Source organism: Cnephaeus nilssonii, assembly GCF_951640355.1.
Source record: "Cnephaeus nilssonii genome assembly, chromosome: 7".
Lineage (NCBI taxonomy): Eukaryota > Metazoa > Chordata > Mammalia > Chiroptera > Vespertilionidae > Cnephaeus > Cnephaeus nilssonii.
In genome coordinates this window covers 87,898,217-87,922,308 of record NC_137078.1, presented here as the reverse complement: position 1 = coordinate 87,922,308, position 24,092 = coordinate 87,898,217, and the positions used below count along the sequence as shown (strand labels likewise).

General features: G+C 52.6%; 1 protein-coding gene across 1 annotated transcript in view; it reads left to right on the top strand.

Annotated features, from left to right (window-relative positions):
• Positions 1-24,092, top strand: part of MAN1C1 (mannosidase alpha class 1C member 1) — a 125,637-nt gene that overhangs the window by 76,127 nt on the left and 25,418 nt on the right. Inside the window, exons 3-5 of the mRNA XM_079776377.1 lie at positions 15,473-15,588; positions 17,775-17,855; positions 23,867-23,961. Of these exons, the coding sequence (XP_079632503.1) occupies positions 15,473-15,588; positions 17,775-17,855; positions 23,867-23,961 (292 nt within the window). The remainder of the gene's footprint in view (positions 1-15,472; positions 15,589-17,774; positions 17,856-23,866; positions 23,962-24,092) is intronic.

The following is a 24,092-nucleotide window of genomic DNA, read 5'->3' as shown; positions in this document are numbered from 1 at the left end:
GCCTGTCTGGAATGTGGTGGGGTGGAGAGGTTACCTGGCCAGGTGGCTCTTGCACCTGGGGAGAGGACGGGAGGACCCGCTGCCACCACGGCCAAGAAAGGTTGTTGAGCCACCACACCTGCACCCACTTGGTTCCTATTCACCTTAACGCCCAGCCATCCTTACAAAGAAAAATTCAGCCAAGAGAGACTATGAGCTAACATGCTGCCAGGCCCTGCCTCACTCTGAGACGCACACCACTGTCTACCATATCCCACCCATCTGATCTGTGCATACTCATGGTTTTAAGGGAGTTCTGACCTGCAGGTGTGCAGTTTTATAGCCTGCTTTTTCACTTAATAGGATTTTATAGTCTCTTTTCCTACCTTGGTTCCTGCTTACTTGCTGTGTAACCTTGGACAAGTTGCTTAACCTCTCTGAACCTCAGTTTTGTCATCTGGAAATGGATATAATAGAATTTGCGATGCTGTAGAGTTTTTATGAGGATTAAAAATAAAATGCTCAATTTAGTGGATGGCAAGGCATGTAGGATGTCCTAAACAAGTGACCGTGATTGTTATGGGGCCTGCTGAACTTGGCTCAAATTACTGCCTAGTGGACTTGCTGGGTGACCTTGGGCACCAGTAATTTAATCTCTATGAGCCCCAGTTTCCTCCTCAGTGAAATAGGGGTGATGGCATCCCTTGGGTATATATAAGAATCAAACACATGCATTATTGTGTGTGAAAAGACTGTGGCAATGGATGCTTTTTGTCGTTGTTGTGGCTTCATAGAGTCTAGTTCAGGGTGTTGATGGTTTCACTCCATCAGGTGATTTGAGAGCTCCTGGCTGGAGCTCCTGGCTGGAGCTGGCAAGCAGGGCAGTGGGCAAAGGTGAGGGAGCACAGGAGGGAGGCCAGTGTCTGCACCTGCTCGCCCAAGAAGAGGGCAGCGGGGCCAGGTATACAGAATGATGTGGCCTTGCCCCTGACTTCAGGCTTAAGAGACTGGGGATGGGGCATTCTCCATCCCCTGCCCTCAAGACACGGAAAAGGAAAACCCCATCAAAAGGACATGTAATGACCAGGGTCCTGTTAAAGTTGCCCAAGGCCAGATCCAGCTCAGCACATCACACATTGCTCAGGCCTCGCTCCTGTCTTCCTTCCTACAGGGTCTCACACCAGTCCTGGGCTGGGTCTGCAGAACTCCTTAGGAGTGGAGTGCATGGTGAGCCTCTATTCCATCCAGAGCCCCTATTCCCACCAGACTGCCTGACAGAACACTCAACCACACAAGGTTCTCGAATCTCCAAAGGCAGCAAGTGTGTGCCCTGAGTAACAAGCCTGGCAGGAGGGCACCAGAGCAGAGAATGTGGGGGCTGTGCAGAGACAAGACAAGGTTTTGATAACAGTGTCTACCTGACATGTCTGAAGAATCAGGCGTGCCTCTTCCTGGCAGGGCACGCAGTTTCCTGGTAATGAGTTGTGAGAGGCTGGACCAAGTTACCAGGGAGGCTGGGCCGACTCCACCAGGAGATGGAAGCCAGGTCCCAGGCGACTCAGCTATATGGAAGGCATCTCTGCGGAGGGGCGGAACTTCAGCCTGGAGTGAGGACCCAGGCTGGGTCAGAATCTGCTGGGGGATCTCAACCCCTTGTTTCTCCAAGCCTGGGCTGCACTCCCCCTGCCTCAGCAGTGGCTGGGCAAAGTCCCCCTCCTTCAAGCTCTCGGAGAGACCTAAGCCAATAACACTTCTATGAACGGCACCTCTGCAGTACTTCCCGGCTTGCAAAGCATCGCTCACATTTGTCGTTTGGGGCCTTCACAAAAATATGCAGTAGAGAAGCTGAGGCGCAGAGAGGTGAAATAACATGCCGAAGGTCATTCCATTTAGTGGGTGTATTTATTTAAGGTAATGCTAGCTGCTGTAACAGATAGCCCCCGAGATCTCAGGGGATTGAGAACAGACATTTCTTTCTTGCTCATGTAAAGTCCAGTTGGTGGGAGGAAGAGGGAGTCTGCTTCTCACGGTCACTCAGGGACCCAGGGTGACGGAGGCTCCATCTTCTTCAGATTATGACTCTCAAGGTTGCCTCAGCCTTGGAGGACCCCATAGCTGGTGCTAATGGACCAGGCCTCAAGGGGTGTATGTAACTCAGGCCCACATTCCACTGGCCAGAACTTGGTCATAGGGCCCCACCTAAATGCAAAGGGGTGACGTGCCGTTCCTGACTGGGCAGCAGTTTCCCCACAACGGCTGTGCTCTGAGGAAGGGGAGCAAGTGTGTTGTTGGCCATCGTAAAGGCTATTTTCCTCCAACAGGGCTGGGACCTTGGATCCGTGTGATGGGGGGCAGTCATTTAAAAGTCAATAAACCCCAACATGGACTGAGACCTGGAAGAAGACACAGGTGTCCCTAACCCTTTGAGGAGCCTGGATCACACACTGTCCCAGCCTTCTCCACCTTCTCCACAGCCTTCTCCTTGCCCCTTAATTAGCTCCTGATCCACACAGCTGCTCATGGGCCTGGCCCTGCTACCACACCCCCATGGCTCCCCAGTGCCCTCTCAATAAGGCCCAAACTGCTTAGCCGGCATCCACAGACCTTCACAGGGCTCCAGCTTAGCTTGCAGCATTCCCCTCTCATTCCCCTTCCCACATACCTTGTGCTCCTCCTCCCTGACCAAAGTCTCCCCGCTGGGCCTTTGCTGGAATGTCCTCCCTCCAGCTCTACCCCTGCAGACTCCTCCTCATCCTTCCTGATCCAAATCAAAGGTCATCTATGGGGCCTCCTTCACCAGTGTTAGCTGCTCAGCCAGCACTGAATGAGAACTGGGTATGTACCAGGCAGTGCCTGAAAGGCTTCACAAGAATTAACTCATCCGTAACCTTCCAAGCCTCTGAGATGGGCATCCCATTTTATAGATGAGTCTCTGAGATATAGGAACTTGTAAGGTCACACAGCTAGTGAGTGACAAAGACAAATTCCAAACCCAGGTCTGTATGCTCACAGCTGAGACTTAACCACTGGGCCAACTTCTGCCTTTTATCAGCACCTGCCACAATTCATCACAACTACTCGTTCACTGAATAGTTTGCTATGAATTTGCTGTTTTTCCAAGAAAGCAGCTGCAGACTCCTCGAGGGCAGAAGTCACAGCTGATCCATCCTGGACTCCTCCTCCCCACCACCCCCACCACCGCCAAGCCAAGGCCTGGGTGGCGATTTTCTCTCAAATAAATCCCTCACCTTCCTGAGAACCAGAACCAGAAATTCCTCAGATTATCATCTGTCATAATCCCCTCCCTGCTTGCCTGTCAGGTTCTGAAAGTTAACCTGAAACGATTTGAAAATGATCTAAGAGGCATGGACCAGCCTTCCCTGAGCGTGATTAAGTACGATGGCTTTTTAATGATTTGAGCAGTGCCTTCCTGGATTGACAGAAATGGATTACCATAAATTTCTGAACACGGCGCCGCCAAAACCAGATCTTCTTTCATTTTCTCAGTCATCCTCGCAAACCTTTGCTGAGAATGACAAATACTCGGGCTTTAATTGTTCAGTCTCGTGAGGGCGGCGCCTGCTGAGTTCCCAGAACTGCTCTCGCTGGGAAAACCTTGAAGGGCTCCTGGGGCTCCATCTTCAGGAAATTGAACTGTTTTCTCTGAAGCAGAGAGAGCTGTCTCGGGGCCGTGACACGTTGGCTGCATTTGTGAACTGCTTTGGCCCCGAGATCTAGAACAGAGGCGGGTCTCACCCAGGAAGCATGCTCAGGGCTGTCCCACCAGGGGCTGAGGACTGGGTGGGCCTGACGAGTCGGGTAGGGGCTTCTCCCTGCCCAGCCCATGCACAGACCCTCCACCTCCTGCTCCTCCTTTCTGCCAGACTCTGTGCCTCATCCAAGCTGCCCACACCTACGGCTCAGAGAGGTTAGTTGTGGTCACACAGCTGGCAATATGCAAAGCCAAGACGCGAACATTTGACCAGAACCACTCTTACTGCTGCCTGTAAAAGAAGTCAAATTAAATTGAATAAAAGGTGGCTCACAGGCATCCCCAGAAGCCCATTTACATTTAAAGAAAAAAAAAAACACCTTTACTGTGCACCTTCTAGTGCCAGTCTCTCTAATAATATGCATTCTCTGACATTATCCCCATTTCACAGATGAGGATGTTAAGGCTCACATGGGTGAAATAGCTAACCAAAGGTCACACAGCTAGGAATAGCCAATGTAAGATTTTACACTATGTCTACCTGACTCCAAAATAAGTTCCTGCTCCATTTTCTGTAGGAAATAAAAATCTGTCTCAGGAGGATGTGGTGCCAGGCTGGTCTAAGTATATCATGGGCAGGGTTCCTGCAGGAAGAGACACTCACCTCTTCTCATGCAGTGCCTGCTACGGAGGGCCATTACCCAGCACACGGGTAGGGGTACTGCCAGGCCCTGAGGAGATGGCCTGGGGTCTTGTGGCTGTGGGCACCTCCCTGGGATCCTCGCGAACCCTCTGAACCTGGCCAAGTTCTCAGATATTGCACAGGAGCAGATGTGACAGTAATAAAATGCAGAGCCTCCGAAGCAGACAGCGGAGTTGAATTCTGGCTTCCCCATTCAACAGCCTTGAGACATTTACACAACCTCTCTAGCCTCAGTTTCTGCATCTGTAAAACGGACACTAAGCACCCTCCTCATAGGGCTGTTGGGCTTAAAAGAGGGGCTGCCTGTGGGGCGCTCAGCAGCACGGTGTCTGCCTCCACACGCTGATCGCCATCGCTGAGGCCTGCCGTGTTTACACACACTGTGCTCTCTACGCCTCAAGATAGTTCTGCAAGGTGGAGGTGTTGTTGCTCCCATTGTACAGATGAGGAAACTGAGGTAGCTAGAAAGTGTGGCTCCAGGGCTCAGCCCTTTCTGCTGTCCCATACTTTGCAGCTCAGCCATCTCAGTGCCTGGAAGGACCCTCCGCGGGGGCTCCATTCTGTACCAGGTTCTCCCAGCACTGCCTCTGCCGTCTCTTTGTTTCTTGGGTTGAATAGGGCCTCTTTGATTTCCTTTCTTTCCCCCTTTCCAATAATCATCATTCATCTTATTATCAGAGCCACGCATCTGCGCCTCTTGGCTCTGGCCCAGAGGCTAACTTTGCCATGATCAATGCATAAGTCTGTGTGGCCACAATGTATATCCAAGATGGCATTGTGGCCCTGTGCCTGCGGGCCTGGGCTGCCCTGGTGCTGTCAGAGGACAGCTGGCATCTCCCCTGATGGGGCCGAGATGAGGCAACTGCCCGGTGTTGCTCTGTGCTGCCCTGTGCTCTGGGTTAATTCATCTTGTTCCCTACGTGGTAAACAGCTACCTCGAGGGGTCTCAGTGACAGGCCCAGTGCTCCCTGCTCCCTCCTCCCTCCATAAGAGATTAGTGGGCACTCAGCAACCCAGATCAACAGCTCCCCGAATGACCCCACATGGGGTCCTCTCTGGGCCACTCTTCACTCAGCCGCAGGAGGATCATTTCAAAACACCGGTCAGAACAAGTTTCTGAGCCATCCCCACAGCCCCAAGGCCCTGGGTGGCCCGGCCCCTCCCCCTCACCGCCCACTGCCTTCCCTCTTTCTCACTGCCCTGACCTCTCTGCTCCACAAACACAGCGAGACTTCCCCACCTCAGGCTGTTCTGTTTGCTGTGCATTCCGCCTGACACGCTCCCATCCCCTTTCCTCCTGTGCTTCCTTCAGGAGGCAATGCTGCCGCCCCCACCCTCCTGCCACGCTGCTGCTTGCTCACTTTCCTTTATCACACACATTACTTTGTAGCCAGATGTCATCTGTGTGGCGCCTGATTGGTGTCTCTCTCCCAGCAGCTCTCTGAGGGTGGAGACCAGGACTGCCGTGCCCCACTGTGCTCTAGCATCAGGCGCAAACCCCCCCACCCCACCCGGCCCCAGCACTCAAAAATGTTTTTGGTTGAATAAATAAATCTTGAGCGAGTGACTCAATTCCTTGAAGTCTCACTCTTCATCTGTAAAAGAGAGACAATAATAGAGTTGTCATGAGGTTTAAAAAACAAGATGTGTGTGACACGTAGCACAATGCGTGGCACCAACCAAGTGTTTGGTCACTGCTAACTGCAATTATTTCTATTAGCCTGTGATGGAAAGGGGTGGGGACTGGCGTTTAGGAGAGTTCCACATCCCACCAGCAAACCTTTGTGGGCTGTCTGCCCTGGGCCAGGATCTTGGGGTTGATCTCTGCCCCCGGGACCTCACTCCACAGGAGCAGCCGCTGGCAAGGGGCACTGGCTCTCAGGGAGGCCTCCTCGCCTGGGTCGGAGGCGGTGGGAGGCTGCCCAGCCCTCAGTCAGCAGGTCGCAGTGACACCCCGACTCCTCAGGGCCTGTGCCGGCTTGGAGTGACGAGGCTTAGACTCAGCCTGCAGATACCCGCTGCCTGGGACGGATTTGAGAAACTGCAGAAATGACCCAGGTTACTCTATTCCAAATTGGAAAGCAGTTCTTTCCATAGAATTCCGAGGAAGAAGACCTCAGGTCCACGGGGAGAATCAGAGATGCCTGCATGGTCCTGGACGAAGCAGCCTTTTCTCTAGGACTCAACATCCATGTGTGGCTTGGGCCATGGTGGGGGCATGTTGGGTTACAGCAGGGCATTTGAAGCAGAGGGAACAGCTTGAGTCAAGGGCCGGATGGCTAGGAAGAGTGGACCACATAGAATCCATTTTCTAGCTGGAGTATGAAAAACATGAAAAGACTATTAAGAAATAGGGCTAGAAGGGCATATTACATTAGTCAGCTGTTTCCAAAATAACTCGTGTAACAAATTACCTCACAGTGAGTGGCAGACAGCAGTGAGCATTTATTTCTCATTTGTCCAGCGGCAGAGGCTGGAGTTTGGGTTATACGGGCTCCGCTCAGCGGAACCCAGGTCTGCTCCACCTGTCTCTCATCCTTCCTGGACCAGTGGCCACCTGAGACTGACCTTCTCATGACGAAGAGCAGGAGCACAGGAGGGGCATGTCCACTAATCCCATTGGCAAGTCTCGTGGCCAAGCCTAGAGTCAGGCAGAGTTTACTGCCCCACCAACAGGAGGCCAAAGCAAGTTACATGGGCAAGAGCGAGGTTGATGGGACAGGGATGTTTACCCCTCCCATGGAGGTGCAGAGTACTGAGCAAGCAATCATCTGATTTACAGGGAGAAGCCAGAGCATGGAGTGACTCGAGGTCTGCCCTGAGGAGCCGCCGAGAGTAGCCAATGTGTCTTAGTGTTTCTTGGGGTGAGCAGCTCAGGGCTCTGGCTCTGGCTCTTCTCCCCATTGAGGCAGGAAGAGTATTAAAAATGCCAGTGCCTTCCTGACAGCCCACACTTCCTGCCTGCCTGGCGCAAAGGCTGTGTCGTCCTTCCTGCTGAGCAACGATTGATCTGCAAAGGGTCCTAGCTTTGCCATCCCTGGTGTGGCTTCCTCGACTGGAACTGAGCCTTATGATAACAGCCCCATGCTTTGAGCACCTTCTGTGTGCTGGGTATATAAAATTCTCTTATATTGAGTGCCTGCTGAATGCTCTTTGTATGCATTTGTCTGAACTGGCCATACCGTTCTAAAAAGGAGACCTCATTGTCCCATTTTCTGAGGCCCAGAAGGGTCAAGTCAGTTGGACAGGATCACTCAGCTGGGAAGGGAGGAAGCTGGGAGTGGCCCGGAAGGTGGTATCTGGTTACAGCTCCGCCCTGAGCGGCTGAGCCTCTGTGAGACTTTGGAGAATCACCGCAGCATCCTGGGCTCCAGTTTCTCTGTCTGCCTCGTCTTCTCTGAGATGTTCTGAGATAAACGCCGTGCAGAGCATGATCCACAGCACTGTCAGAGGGAGTTCTTAAATACAAGTTTCCAGGGCCCAGGGCCGACAGCACCCTCAGCTCTTATTTAACAACAAACAAATAAAGCATTAACATTTAAAAAAACAGACCCTTATTTCCAACGGAGGCCTGTTCAGTAGACTGGTTCAATGAGCCATGTCCGGCCTTTCGTCACAGTGAACCTCATCCAGCCGTCCACCCCAGCAGGCATTCTCCAGCCGGCCGTGGCAGCGAGTGGCATCTGTTTGGGAAAGCTGGAGGAAGCCATTAGTTCCACCAGGGCCCTGATGTCTGCGGCCGCCCATCTTGTCCTCCAACAGTGTTTTCCTTGGAAAGCTGACCACTACTGCCCGCGGCGTGTTTTCTCCGAGGCCAGGAGGCCCTGTAAAAGTATTTGGAGATCCCTAGGAAAGCACTGTAGGCATTGCCACTAGCCGATCATTCATTCAACAGTTATTTGTTCCCATCTCCTCTGTGCCTGGCCTGGGGATGGATGCTGGGGCCCTGGGGAGAGTCAGGTACCGTCCCTGCCCCGGGACTCACAGGCATGTCAGCACAGGGACAGGCAGCCCTGGGACGGAAGCACCTGCCGCAGAGCAGGATGGGCTTGCAAAGGAGGGGTGGTTAGGTTTGCTCGGTGTCTCGGGGACTTGACATTCGAGCCAACGCCAGAACGATGAATAGTTGTTTATTAAGCTATCTCGTAAAAGGAAGGCATGCAGGCATAGGGACCCGTGTCAGCAGACACTCCAGAGCTTTTGGGGAGCTGCTAGTGATCTGATGTGGGTAGAGCATGGCATGCAGAGAGAACAGTGGAGACGCGAGGTCTGAGAGGTTGGCAAAGCCTAGACCACAGGCATCCTGCTTGCTGTGCCCAAGACTTTGAACTTGGGGAACAGGGGCATTGGCAGCTTTTAAAAAGGACAGTGACGTGGTCAGATCTGATCGTCTTTTATTAATCAGCCTCTAGTAAAAGCATTCTGTTGGGTTCCAGAAATAGTTCCCAAAAAAATATCGTTAGTCCTTCCAGAGGCTCCAAGAAACCTTTGCCTGGAAACAGCCTCTGAACACAACTTTGTGACCCAGCAAATAGCCATTATGGGAGGATTCAAGAAAAATTCCTACTGGAGGGGAAAAAACAACACAAAAACCAGACCTGATAGAAATGGAGAGGTCCTAAACCCTACACGAATTTCATGCAGCCAGAAGACCTCACCATATACTAGTAAGATGATGTGGTTTTAAACAATGTACTTTGGGGTAGTGGAGCTATCACTTTAATTAATCTTCCTAGAAACCCACGTGGCAGAACATTCCAGTTGCTACTGCTGCATAACAAAGTACTCCCAATCTTAGTGGCTCAGAACACTTGGTTTGTTATGTTCACAGATTCAGTGAGTCAGGCATTCAGAAAGGACTCAACAGGGACAGCTTATTTCTCTACCGCCATGTATGGGCCCTTGGCTGGAAGGGCTTAGAGGCTGGGGGTGACTGACAGCTGGAACCTTTTTCACGCACATGTCTGGAACTGAGGCTGGCTGTTGGCTCAGCGCTCAGATGGGCTGTCAGTCAAAAAACCATACACATGGCCTCTCCCTATGTTCTCTGCTGTGGCTACCTTGGGCTTCCCTGCAGTATGGTGGCTGTTTCCAAGACCTGGCATTCCAAGAGAAAGTGGAAGCTACCAGTTTCTTAAGGTCCGGGCCTGGAAAGTAGCACATGATCCTCCTGCTCTCTTCTGTCCAGGTAGCCCCACAGGTCACCCAGGCTCAGGGAGGGGAGCCCTGGGAGGAGTTACTCTTGTGGGATGGGATGTATTTCCCATCTTTGGAAGCGGAGAAAAACAGTTGTGTTGTTTCTTCACAGATTAAGAAGTCTCTGCGGATTATATCATCAAGTTAAATGCAACCATTAGTATATGGCTCTGGGGATACTGTGGTAATACGCCTTGGGTGATTTTTTTCTTCTACTAAATGTTCTTCCTGGAGCTTATGTTGCCCAGCCTGAGCCATTTATCTTTGCTAATATAAAATCACATCAAAAAACCCCACCATTGTCATTAATATGGCAGAACCAGGAGAGGACAAACCACAGCCCAGCAGGGCAGGGTGGTTCCTGGCCAGGCGGCCCTCAGAGAGGAAACTCCAGGAGCTGGGCCGGTCCCTGTAGAGCTGACACACACACGACCAAGAGCTTTGCACAGGGCAGTGGTGCCAAGCAGACTGGGAAGCTGCCCTGGACATGGTCCCCGCAGACAGTGGGCTCAGTTTGTTCAATGGACATGTTTACCTTTAATGCCTCTGGGGACCATGCACTGAGAGGTGTGAGTGGGCCACTGCCCCCTTGATGCCTCCCCCAGGGGGAGCGGACCCTGCATTCCCAAATACTTATCGGGCCCCTGTGAGGGGCTGGAAGGGGTTCTGGGCGGAGGAGGACAGCAATGGACAGAGCAGAGCTCTCCCCCCAGCAGCGTGTGCTGTCAGCAAACAGGAAAGCAGACCCATGTGTACCATCCCTGGATAAAGGGGCTGAGGAAGAAGAAAGAGGGTAGGGGAGATCAAGGGAGTGCTCTTTCCAGCCAAGGCCTAGGGAGGGAGCAGGCTTCAGGAGGGTTTCAGGAGCAGCGTGTGACTGGAGGAAAACAAAGCCATGGGAGGGTTTTGAACAGAGGAGTCGCATGATATGACTTGCATTTTCAAAGGCGGTAGCCGGAGGAGGTGAGAAGTGGGTGGAGTCTGGAAATGGTGAAGATAGAGCAGGATGTGGGGGTTGGAGCCACAGCTCTTGGGAGAAAGGGGTTGGCATTAACGGAGGTGGGAAGACTGCGGAGCAGGTTGGGAGGGAGGAGCAGGACTTGCTTTCAGAGAAGTTGAATGTGAGATGCCTGTGGAGCTCCACGTGGAAATGTGGGAGGGGAGCTGTTGGATAGGTGAGTCTGGGTTCAGGGACAAGGTCCTGGCAGGAAATTTAAAGCTGAGTTCATCAACATGTGGAGGGAATTTAAGCTGTGAATCACTAAGGGAATGGAGGGGGATAGAGAAGAGAAAAGGCCCAAACAGAGCCCTGGGCACCCCAGTCTTTAAAGGGTTAGAGATGAGGAAGAACCAGCAAAGGCAGCTGAAAGAAGCCATCCCAGGGTTCGAAGGAGGAGCAGGAGGAAGAGGGATGCCGCCCTTGTCTTCCCACTTTCACTCTCGGGTGTTTCTTGAGCTTGGAGATGACCCTGATGCAGACTAGAGCTCCTGCTATTAGGGAGGGGCAGGGACAAGTAAATCCACGATTCCTTTACAGTGTGACAAGAATGGGGGAGCACTTGTGCTAGAGATGGGGATAGACAGCTTGGGGGCATCCAGTGTGGCCGCGGAGGGCCCAGGGAACATGAAGGAGAGTCAGGGAGGCTGAGGCTCCATGTGGACCATGGGGTGCAGATCACAATGGCTTCATGGGCCAGGGGTGGGCTCTAGATTTCCACAGGGGAAGGTGGAGTGGGCAGGCAGTCCCTAGCAATTATTTGTAGAAGTGTCACAGAGAATGGTGGGCGGCCCATTTGGGTTGGGACTCTGGCCTTTGGGGTTGCTTGGAGACAAGGAGGGGAAGAGGTGCAAGAGAGGCCATGAGAACCTTTGACCTCAAAGAGACAAAGCCCCACAGTGCAGGGTGGGAGGAGGTTGGCTGGGGAGGATCAGGGAAGGTTGCCAGGAGGAGGCGGGCTTTGAGGAATGTGTGGGCATTGAGTATGCCCAGATGCACAGAGAAGCTTTCTTGGCAGAGGAGACCATCGTGCAAAGGTATGGAGGCAGGAGCTTGCAGTATGTCTCCAGGAAGCAGAGCTTGATGGCAGATGAGATTAGCCAGATCTTTGGGAGTCAGACCCGAAAGGTTTCGCCTCCTTATTGCATGGTTACTGGGAAGCCATTACAGGTTCCTGCGGTGTGGAGGGACACAGTGGGATCTGGTTTTAGGAAGACAGGTCAGGCAACAATGTACAGGGTGAACTGGAAGAAAAGGGAGGGGGTCCCGGAGGTAGGAAGATACCCAGGCAGTTGCACACCCAGGTCAGGGGTGGTGATGACCTCAGCAGTAGACACAGGTCAGTCCCATGTGACTCTTTTCCTCTAAGTTGGGCCAAGGGTTTTTGCAAATTGCAGTCTCAAGACCAGACTGCCCTGCAGGGTGCGGGAGAGGCCAGAAATGCAGGAGTGCCACAGGCCACCGCGACCCCAGAGGACTTTGGTAGGAGCTGCCCAGGGCCAGTTGGAGGGAAGGAGGACTACACTTCTGTTTACTAGGTTAAGCTCACGTGGACCCAACATCTTGGGTACTTTCTGTCCACTGCCTCCGTTTAACCCTCCCTGCAGCCTTATGAGGCAGGTCCCACTGTCATCCCATTTGCAGATGAGGCTCAGAGAGGTACAAAGCTAGTATGTGATGGAGCCGTTTTGAACCTACATCTCCCTGGTTAGACCAAGGTTTCAAGATGAGCTGAGGGACCACAGAAATAACCAAGGAACTGATTTGTCAAGTACTTGCTCTGTGCCAGGCACATACAAATGTCCTTATCAGGTGTATATGATACATGTACTTGTATCATATATGTATCTGATATCCAGGCTCAGGAACCTGCAGTGTGTCCCCAGTGGTCCAACTTCATTTACAGATGAGAACTTTGACACTTAACACAGATGTGTTGCTGGCCTGAACTGAGATTTGAACCCAGAGCTTTGTTGTTTTAAGACCCTCACTTCCTCCTGCCCTGGCAGGGAGGGGATGAGGAGGGGGTCCTTTGTGAGCAGCAAGTGTTCAGAGCTGGAGTTGGGGGGTGAGCCAACCCAGAACCCTCCCCAGGCTTAGGCCCAGTCCAAGCTGACTGCCTGACTTTTGTGCCCTGTTGGTTCTTTGCATATAAGTTATGGGCCTCCTTACTGAGTGGGCATGTGTCTTTCCCCCTCGGGAAGCTGCCCAGGCTGCCACAGGTACAAGTAGAGTTGAATTCAGGATAGGGCCTTCTTTCCTGCCCAGCCTGGCCGCTGAGTAACCTCTGGCCTGGAATGAAAGGCTTTCCAATAAGTGCCTTGCTGGCCCACAGCCCAGCTGTGTGGTAGGTGGGTGTGAGGGTGAGAGATCTACCAAGAGAAGGATTCAGGAACCTGAGAGCAGGGGCAGAATCTTGCCAACAAATCTCTTAGCAAGCTGCCTTCTCAGCCGATGCCTCTAGAGGGTTTGGGAATGAGAGCTGGTCACGAGGAGCCCTGGCCGCCTTCCTGGCCCAGCCAAGGGCCGGGGCCTCTGGACTCAGGCTCAGCCCAGGGGAAGCAGGTCCCATGGGGTGAAAACACTAGGCAGCCCAGGGCAAGAATCGGAAATCAGATATTCTGGGCCACCTCTCCCTTGACCTTGAAGAATGCACAGCACACAGTGTGGGTTTCTCTCCAAGCCTTCCTGCTCAGAGCAGCCTCCTACCCCTGCAAGGTTGGGGCAGGGTCAGCAGTCAGATCTGATATTGTTTTCACAGGGAGCTGAAAGGCATCCTGGTCATGAAAAACACATCACGCTCGAGGGGGGCTGGGGCTCCACTCCTCCCTTGGTCTAAAGTCTCATCTTGGGCCATCCCAGCCCTGCTCTGTGGCCCTCATCTATGACATGAAGGGGTTGGGCAGCAGGATCTCGAAAATCCCTTTAAGCCCTTAAAAAATCGGTCTAAGGCTCTGTGGTGTAAAAGCCGGCCTCTGTGGCCGGGGCGTGTCTCGGACTGTCCATGTGTGTCTCATCAGTGTCCGTGCCTGAGCACCTCAGGAGGGCAAAGAGTTCCCTTTGACACCTACAGGGGAAGCAACTGGGATAAACCAGAAAAGGCTCGACTTTGTTTGGCTTTGGGTATGTTTTCCTACAAAATCCTTCAGTATAGGAGGGGTTGACATTCTAGAAATTCAGCCCAAAGCCCTCCCAGGTGACTCCGGATTGGGAAGCCCCTCTCTTCCCCAGCCCTCCCTTCCTTCCGCTCTGTCTTACAAATCCTCCCTTCTGGAAATGGATTCTTTAACCTCCGGCCTTATCTTTCTCCCAACTTCTCCCTGATCTCCCTCCGGACATTTTCCAGGCAATGCCCTTTTGTTTGAGTTTCAGAAGGATTCTCTGCCTGCAAAGTCAACACAAGTGAGCAGTTAGGGAACACTAACTAAGGAGATGAGGTGCTAACTGAATGCAGAAGTGCCCACAAAGACAGCTGGAGACTCGAGTGGCGCTCAGCGCTGTCAGTGAGCTCTGGAGTTCCACTGGGAAGGCCGAGCCTGCTCTTCTCAGTGCTTTGAGCCCCTTGCAAGGAGGGCATTGAAGGAACAATTACTTCTCATAAGCTGCCCTCTGGTCCCTAAAGGAAATGGCTGCTGACTGCAATGACTATAGTAGCAAGGAGTTGATGGGAGGACGCAGCCACCTCTTCCAGGAAGCCCTTTTACCTTCCCTTCCTCCTTCACAGTCCTCTACTCTTCAGTCTCTGGTTGTGCCACATGGGGAGGTCTCCCTCATCTTCTCTAGTTTGTGGTCTGGAAAATTCATTTTTGCACATTTTTTCAGCCTTTATTCCCAGGACAAGATTGAAGTCCCGATGGCAAGGGCCAGGCCTCATAGCTCATGCGTGTGTACTCCCTGCCCAGAGCAAGCATCACTATGAAAATCTTTGGTTTGTGGATTTGTGTGGTTTCTTTGGCCAAACTTTCTTTCCTTTTTTTTTTTAATGGAAATAAATTTCTCATTATAAAAATAATTCATGATTGAAGAAATCAGAAAGCCTGTAATGCCAGCACTGGGACTGACCACGGAATCAGGTCCTGCCAGACAGTTCTGTGCAGACACACCCACATCTGACATACAATGAAGAAATTATACTGTGCTTTTAATTTGTTTTTACAGTCTACTTTTTAGAAATTATTTTATTAATTTTTTGAGAGAGACAGAGAGAGAAACATTGACTGAACCCACTATCTATGTATGTGCCCTGACCTGGAATCGAACCCCGCCACCTTTTGGTGTACAGGACAATGCTCCAACCAACTGAGCCACACTAGCCAGGGCAAATATCCTCTTTTATATTTGAGCCACGATTTATATAACTAATCCCATATTGTTGGACCTGGGATGTTCCCCCATTATATATGGCACTGCAATAAATACCTTCCTAAGAAAATCTTTATGAACATCTTTGTATTTTTTTTCTTAGATGTAATTGAAGAGCTAGAGGACTGGCATGTTTGTTAAGACTGTGTAAGCCAAATGTCAGTTCATCCTTGCCCCCAGCATCACAGAGGAGTGGTAGGTGCCCGACTGGCACTGAGGGTGGACTTGCTGGCATGTATCAGTGGCCCCAGGTCTGGGAAGTGGCTCAGCCCATGAACTCAGTCTCCCCTGCCCACTGCCTGCCCTTTACTGCCCTGAGGAGGAGCAGCCCCTGGGGGACACTGGGTCCTGGGCTTGCCTTCCAAGGATGGTGGTACTGGATTCTCCCTGGATTGTTCCTGAGCTGGCCTTGGCCTTGGAGACTGCCAGGCATTTAGAGGAGTCTGGGGAACGGTGGCTTGTGTGGCTGGATGGGAAGGGTAAGAATGACCCTGGGTCACGCCTTCGATCTTCTGTGCTGCAGGAGGCCTCAGCGGGGCGACCGTCATTGACTCCCTTGACACCCTCTACCTCATGGAGCTGAAGGAGGAGTTCCAGGAGGCCAAGGCCTGGGTTGAAGAGAACTTCCACCTGAATGTGGTGAGTCAGAGCCCTTGGGGTGTTAGGGCCAGAAGCAGCTGGAGAGGTCATGGCTCCACCCTGTCATCTCTGCGACCCAGAGGTGTGGAGGCTCTGGTCCCAGGCCGCCAGCAGAGCAGTCCAGCTGTGACCCTGCCTTCCCCTCCCTGGGGCTCCAGGCACCGTGCTCACACCCAGGAAGACCCTTCTAGGGCTGCATCTGCCACAAGAGCAATAGGGGAAGTGACTGTGGAGAAGTGACTAATCTGCTCAGAGCGGCTCTTAGCTGGACCTCCTCCCCTACTCCCCCCCCCCCCCGTCCCCGTCCCCCCGGCCCGTGCTGCCCTCCTGAGCTAGCTGAGAGGCCATGACCAGGTCTGAACCCTCTTGGTTTCCAGCCTCACAGGCATCCCTGGTCAGGGACCAGAACCTTGGGGAGGAGATGGGAATGTGTCTGGATGGCACAAAACCCTTAACTACCAGACCTCACCCCCACTGATCTCCCAGCTCAGACTAAAGTAACCGATCCATCCTGGAGGCCTTGCTCACATGGGGAGAGGCTGCTTAGATGGATTTGGGGAGCAAGAAATTACAACAGATATGGGGGATCCATCAGGCTCCACGAGTGAGAGGTCCTGGAGGGAATGGGGCGGCTCCTGCAGCTTATGGCCGAAGTGAGGCCAATATCAGCACAGAGGGGCAGAGAGAGCAACGGGAAAGTCTGGGAGAGCATCACTGCAGGGGTGCTTCTCCGGCTCGGCAGGCGCCTGGGGGAGGCCAGCCTCCCTGGGCCTCAGAAATTACACAGCAGCAACAGTAATGATGCCCGGCGTGCAGGCTGGTGAGCCTTAACTATCCCGGAGGTTGTAAAAAGCATTTTATAACCATGAAGTCCAACACAGATGTAAGTGGTGCTGTTATCATCATCACCATCATGATTATTTTGAGGCTTGTTATGACTTCCGATGGTCTGTGTGAGGAGAGGAGTTTAGAATCCCATTTCCTACTGCATCGAATGGAAGAAAGGCAGAGGTGGAGGAGGGAGGTGTCTTCATAGACCCACCTTGTCCCTCTGCAGATGGGGGGTAGAGAGTGGGCGTCAGGCAGCTGCCTGAGGAGCCAGATGGGGACCTTCAGGCAGGCTGGGGCAGGTTAGGGGGTCTCCCTGGAGGAAATCAAGACATGGTCACTGCCCCTCTCTGAGCCTTGGCTTTCTCATCTGAAAAATGGGAGTGATGGCATCACCGTGCATTGTGAGGCTAACGGAGAGTATGGCTTTGCCAGTGCTCAGTCAAGGGGAAAGCTCTCCCAGATAAAGGGATGATCATTGTTCTTGTCAGTAATGAAAGGCCATGACAGGGGAAGTGCACCAAGGAGAGCCCTTGGGGGGGGGGGGGGGCAACAACAGGCACCTTTCTGAAGCCGCTCCTGGCACTGGGCGGCTCCGCACCGGCACCACTGCCTCTCACCTCTGCCCTGCCCGGGACGAAGGCACCGGGAGAGGGAAGGCTGAACGTCTTGTTCAGAGTCCCAAAGCCAAGGAAGTGGCTCAGGCAGGTTTTCACCCAGATCTGGTCCTTGGCATGATGCCCAACACCCCTGATTCACAGACAACATTTCAGAGAGAAAATAACAATGATTCTGGAAGGTTGGGCGTGCCCCAAGGGCTGCAGCTCCAGCAGAGAAATTGCTGTTTACCTACAAGCATCTGCTTGGCGCGCCTCCCTCTCAGGCTCGGCCCTGCCCCGTCTGCCCCAGAACCTCCTCTGAGACCCTTCCTCTGGCCCTGCCACCTCAGGGAAGGGTCACACCGGCTTCCTGCTGCGCCCGGCGGCCTGGCTAGAGGAAGATTGCCTCCCCTCAGGCTAAGCTTCAGCCAGCGGCTCCCCGTGTGGGTTCTTAAGCTCCTTGGAGAGCGGCCAGGCAGAACTTTGCTCTGATGGCCTCGGGCAAGGGCTGGGGAAGGAAGCCAAACCCCGTGTTTATTTGGGATGTTGTAAATGTGCAGTGGCCGCCCGCCTGGTAGGTGCCTTTTGTTCTCAAAACCACCACTGCATCCGGGGAACCAGCCCAGGTGCAGCCAGATCAGCAGGGTGGGATGGGGCGCAGTGGTGTGTGACCGGTCTCGAGGGCCTGGCTGCCCCTGAGAGCCCAGCAGGCATCTCACAGGTGTCCCCACTGCCCTGCTCCTTCTTTCTGCCCTGCAGAGTGGAGAAGCTTCTTTGTTTGAGGTGAACATCCGGTACATAGGAGGACTCCTCTCGGCCTTCTACTTGACAGGAGAGGAGGTGAGTTGGTACTTCCAGGCACCTGGACCATCCCGGCTGGAAAGGGCTTGGGAGCAAGCACATCCATCCCATCCCCCCACTTCCCCAATGAGGAGACAGGATCCAAGAGGATTTGCCCAGGGCTACCCATGCCCCCCACCTCTGTGATGCCACCTGCAACCTCTTCTGTCTGGTGCTTCTGTTCTGCTGCCCCGATGGTAGTAAATTCTCTAAGGGCAACGACTAGGTCTGCTCACCATCCGTGCAGCTCCTTGCAGGGCGGGCAGCAATACCTGGGCTCGGTGTGGGCTTGCCGAGTGCTGGGCTGGTTATTGCAGGTGCCGGTTCGCAGGATGGATGGAGCCAAGACCATTGTTTCGCCATTTCTACCCAGGGGCCCCTAGGTCTTGCTCTATACTCCACAACCACCCCTTGCCCTCGTTTCTGGGCCAGACACCAGCTCCAGGTCTCGGGGGCAGTAGGGGAGATGGAGCAGCCACATGTTGTAAATCCCAGGTGCACTGCGCTGCCTTCCAGAGGGCCGTGGGCAGTCAGGAACCTGGACCTCCTCCCCACCCCACCCCTGCCTGTGGCCTCAGCAGGTCCCTTTTCCCTTCCCTGGGCCTCACTTCCTTCCCCACCACGGGGATGGTCCTAATCCCCCCTTGAGTCAACAAGTCTTGTGAATGGGCTGGTCCTTGGGCCTGGGCTCTTTTTTCCTCACATTCCCCCTCTCTCTCCACCCAGAAATGAGGCATTGAGCCTGTGGGGGCCTTGGAAGTGAGGCCAGCTTCACCGCTAGAGACAGCTCCTGTCTGAGAGTCAGGTCCCCTTCACTTCATTTCAGGCACACGGCTGAAGCCGAGAATTTAGAGGCGGCGGGCATGCACTTTAGCTCTCCAGTCGCTTTAGGCCTCTCTCCATCAAAAATAATCTCCTCAGCGGAGATTACCGCTTGTACCAATTTGTCCCCAAATAATTGTAGATGGGAGCCCTGGGCTTGGAGCCACCCAAGGCCTGAATTTCATTTGAAAACCCAGGACAGGAAATGACATATGGAGCAGAAAAAAGCATTCGTGTTCTTCACGGGCCCTTGCCCACCTCTGTCTAGGTTGTGGGAGGAGGGGGTGGATGCAGGGAAAGGGAGGCAGTGATTCAGGGGGCTTATGGGGGCTGGTGTGGGGGCCAGCGGCTCAGGATGGAGCTGGTGCTCCCCAGACCTGCTGTCCCTCTCTCCCTGCTCTGAGGTGTCTGGGATTCTGAGAACTTGTTCTGAGGCCTCGGCTCCCTAGAAGAGACCGTCAGCCTGTCTTTCCAGAATGCAGACCAGACAGTGGAATGTGGATAGGAGCACCTGTGACTTAGAAATAGTTTAAAAGGCCCAAGGAGAGGCCCAGGTGGCTCCGAGTCCCTGAGCAGGCAGGCTCCTACCTTCCAGCCGCGCCTTCCTAGTCCCCTCTGTCCCCAGCACCTCCACATGGCAGAGATGGGACGTGTGCACCATGTCCTCGTTCCTCAAACAGCCCATGGAGTGATGTCTTCACCAACTTGCAGGTGGAGGATCTGAGACTTAGAAATCACTTGCGCAGGTCACAGGCTCTGAGGCTATTTTGAGTCAACTTATGACCCTGTGACCTCTCTGCCATGGGTCCTCGTTCAGCCTGGCCCAGGGTCACCCTCCTCTCAGTCCTTCATTTCCCACACAGAAGGTGCCTGAGGAGTGAGGTTTTCTTAAAATCCCCCATGAGTATTTGCGGAATGAATGGTGAAAGAGACCCCACCCCCCCTCCTGGGCTGAGGCCTTTCTTTGCTTCAGAGGGAACCTGTGGGAGGAGAGTCCCCTGCAGGTTAGCCAGCCCTACAGACACTCCCACGGGAACCACAAGCACAGCCACAGCCATAGCAGGTGGCATTGACATAGCACTTTACAGTTTACATAGCACATTCACTATACACATCCTCTTATTTGGTGTCTAGAAGGACCCTGTGAGCTGGGGTAGCAATACTTATATCTGACAAAATAGACCTCAAAGTGAAGGCCATAACAAGAGATAATGAAGGCCACTTCATAATACTAAAGGCATGGATACAACAAGAGGATATAACTCTGGTAAACATATATGCACCCAATACAGGAGCATCCAAATACATAAAAAAACTTCTGGACGATATCAAGGGAGAGAGAGACAGCAATACAATCATAGTAGGGGACCTTAATACCCTATTGACATCATTGGATAAATCTTCTAGACAAAAAAAAATCAACAAGGAAACAGCAATCCTAAATGACTCACTAGATCAAATGGAACTAATTTCAGAACATTTCACCCCAAAGCTACAGAATAGACATGCTTCTCAAGTGCACATGGGACATTTTCAAAGATAGACCACATGTTAGGACATAGGCTAAGTCTCTACAAATTCAAGAAGATTGAAATCATATCAAGCATCTTCTCAGATCACAATGGCATGAAATTAGAAATCAAGTACAGTAAAAAGTCAAAAACAATAAAAGGACCCTGTGAAGCAGCCAGGGCCATCACCATTCCATTGTGCGGATGAGGCTCAGAGACAGTGCATGGCTTACCCACGGTCACATGCCTGCTAAGTGACTCCCAGAACAGTGCCCGTTTCACTCTACAGAATGTAGTTCTTGCTGGTTTCTTTCATCTCTGTCTGGAGCCAGTAGGCCACTGCCCCGCGCTTACCGTGGCTGCCTGAGGCCTTTCTGTGTTGGAAAGGCAGCTTGGTGTCCTGGAAAAGAGTCACTTCATAGCTCCTCTTCTCGGGCAGATTGCTTTGCTGAGACTCAGTTTAGTCCTTCTCCAAGTGGGTCAACACCTTGCCCGCGGCGGCTGCAAGGGATGAAGGTCCTGGAGATGAGACACCTGGCACATTGTGATGTTGTGACTTATAAGAAATAGGTATTTGGTCTTCATCCTGTTTCTGGCACAGAGTTCCTAAAACCATAGGCATTTCCTAAGCAATGACAATGATAAGTGCCTTTTGTTATGTTATTGAGGTGACTTTTGGACCCCATCTAGGATGGAGGCTGGTTGCCAGGAGTAACAGTCATGTGATTAGAGGGTTGGAGCTTTCAGGCCTTCAAGGAGGGGAGAGGGGCTAGAGGATGAATCAGTAGCCAGTGGCCGGTGATTCCCTCAGCCGTGCCTGTGTGATGAAGTCTCCATGAACACCCGAAGCACTGGGTTCAGCAGGCTGCTGGCTGTGAGCAGATGGGAGCCGGGGAGAGTGGACTTGGAGCACGGAGGCTTGGTGCCCGGCCCCTGTCCTGCCCTGTGGACCGCTTCCATCTGGCTGGTCCTTTTATAATAAACTGGCTCGGTGAGTAACATGTTTCCCTGAGTTCTGTGAGCCGCTCTAGACAAAGAATCAAACCCAAGGTGGGGTTCCTGGGTAACACCTGCTCTTCTGTTGGCAGCTGAAAATGGGGGGTGGGCGGTCTTGTAGGCCTGAACCCTTAACATGGAACCTGATGATCTCTCCATTGTAGACAGTGTCAGAATTGAGTTGAATTCTTAGACATGGAGCCTGTGTCTGGAGACTTGCTTGGTGGTATGGGGGAACTTCCACACGCACATTGGAATTGGGTTCTGAACCCCTTACACACACACTCACTTCCAAGATGACAAGGAGGAAAGTGGGCCTGCCAGGGTCTTTCCACATCTACAAGGGTTCAAGAATCTGGAGAAGGGGCTGTGCATAAATTAATTGAGAGATTAGAGAAGAAATATGAATTTGGAAGGCATTTTGGGGTGCCAGACGGAAACTTAGTTCTAGTGACTAAGCTCCCCGAATCTCCGGACCCCCGGCTTTTTATTCCCACATTTTGCCCTATAGCAAAGCAGATATACATATCAAAGGTAAGGCCTGGTAAACAATAAATGACCATCAGGTTGGGGGAATTGCCCTCAGCTGTCCAGCAGCAGGCAATAATATATGCAGATCTTCAGCCCTGCTGAAGCCCCAAGGTTCATCAGCCTTCTGATGAACTTCTTGCATTTATTATATTAACTACTGGAATTTGCTTTCAGTATGGTCCCACTCTTGTCCGCACACACTCATTCAGCATCCTCCCTGGAGTGTGGAGACCTGCACTGCCAGCAGGCAGCAAGACCTTCCGAAGGAGAAGACAGGGTTTGCTGGCTGAGGAGAGCATCTAAGAGGAGTGAGCGTGGAGTCCTGCAGGCAAAAGGCAGCAGACAGCAGCCTGGAGCCTCAGCCTTGGGCTCCAGCTTGGTGGGTCCCTGTGTGTCTCTGGCTCAGCCTCCTCAGAAGCCTCACACGAGAGCTCTTAGTTGTTGCTAAACCAGTGGGTTTTGTAGTGACAGGGGACTTGAAATCTGGATTCTAGACAAGCTCCCAGAAATTCAAACATAGGTGTCCCTGTGCCCACTTCTGGGACCTACTGTCTGGCACTGGCATTAGCATCTTCTCTTCCTCAGCACTGCCAGGCCTCATGCAGTTCTTTCCTCCTGCTCCTTCCCTCCTGCCCTCCTCTTTCACCCCTCCCTCCCCCTTCCTAAGCAAGGACCACACCCACCGAGGCCTGTCATCCACTTCCCACTGCAGTCCCTAAACAGCTGACTCAGCATTAGTAAATTGCATGTGTTGGGGTTGGGGGACCTCAAGATGACTTTGTTTTGCAACGACACGCACGAGGTCAGCAAACTGGGTCACCCTCGAGCTGCAGAAGTAAAAGGAAACGTGTTGTCCCACTGGGAGCGGTTGCTTAGGGACTTGCATCTCATCTTTTAAAAGATATATGACGTTTATTGTGGGTTTTATGATAAAAAATGGCACAGAAAATAGATACACCATGAGACGGAAATAAAAGTCCTCCGTGAGCCTACCCCTCCCAGGAGACCCTTGCTAATATTTCGGTGCACTCCATCCTTTCCCCAAGTGTCCATATAAATATAATTTTTACGAAAGTTGAATTACACTATTTTGACATACTTTTCTCTTAATGCATTATAAACCCTTTCTTTGCTATTACTAGTAAATATTCTCCTACAGCATCATTTCAGTGGCTGCATGGTGTTCCCTTGCAGGGATAAGCCATCATTTAACCACTTCCCTATTGTTTGCTGTTTAGAGTATTTCCATCTTCTCCTCTAACAATGCTGGAATAAATAGCCATAAGGTTAAGTCTTCACAGCATCCTCGATTATTTATTTCCTTAGAATAAATTCCTGCGAGGGACACTGCTGAGTCAGGAGGTCACAGGTGCTTTTGAATTAATCAGAAGAACAGTTTGACAGGTCAGAGCCTCGGGCAGGGACCCTGAGGCCTGGGGCCTCCTCGTGGCTCCCTGGCCATCATGTTGGTGGTTCAGGATGAGCCATTCTCCTTCTCCTTATTCCATCTATAAAGTGGAAACAGTAGGCAGAATCCGAAGGGGAAAGGGAAGAGGCCCTTCCCTGGTTTTCAGTTGGGAAAGGGTTGTCCAGAAGGAGGCCATGGCTCACTAAGAAGCACACAGATGCCAAGCTGTGAGACACGGCCTGGAACCGGGTGGGGTCTGGCTCCCCATCCAGTGCTCTTTCTATTCTGTACACAATGTGTTTCCCACGAGCTCAGCCTGTGGCAGCTGGTCCCACGGTGTGGGCAGGCATAGACCCTTGTGACCCACCGCCCTGATTGCTTCATCTTCCCAAGGGCCACCCAAATCACAGTTATAGTCACTGAGCCTTCATCGTAGTCCTGGCACCCCGTAAGTGCTTTATAACTGTCACCTAATTTGTATTCCTCCCAATAACCCTCTGAGGAAGGCAATACTGTCATTATTTTATGACCAAGGAAACTGAGGCTCAGAGAGACGTGCCTCCCCTCAGACCACAGAGCCAGGAATGAGCGGAGCCAGGCTCACACCCCGGCCGGTCCCACTGCAGAGCCTAAAGCAGTGCCACCGCTGCTCGGGGGCCGGCAGTGCTGGCGGTTTATCCACCAGTGGCACCCTCCTGCAGTGACTGCACTCCACCCAGCCCAGTGCCCTTTGACCCTTCCAGGTGTTCCGAATGAAGGCCATCAAGCTCGGAGAGAAACTCCTGCCGGCCTTCAACACCCCCACGGGAATCCCAAAAGGTGTCGTGAACTTCAAAAGGTAGGACACGTTTGGCTGTATCTGCATGGAAACTGAGGCACAGAGAGAGGGGACCATACACGCCTCTGGAACCACAGCCAGTCAGCGGCAGAGTGAAAACTGGCCTCCTGGGCGGGTGTTTGTCACCAAGC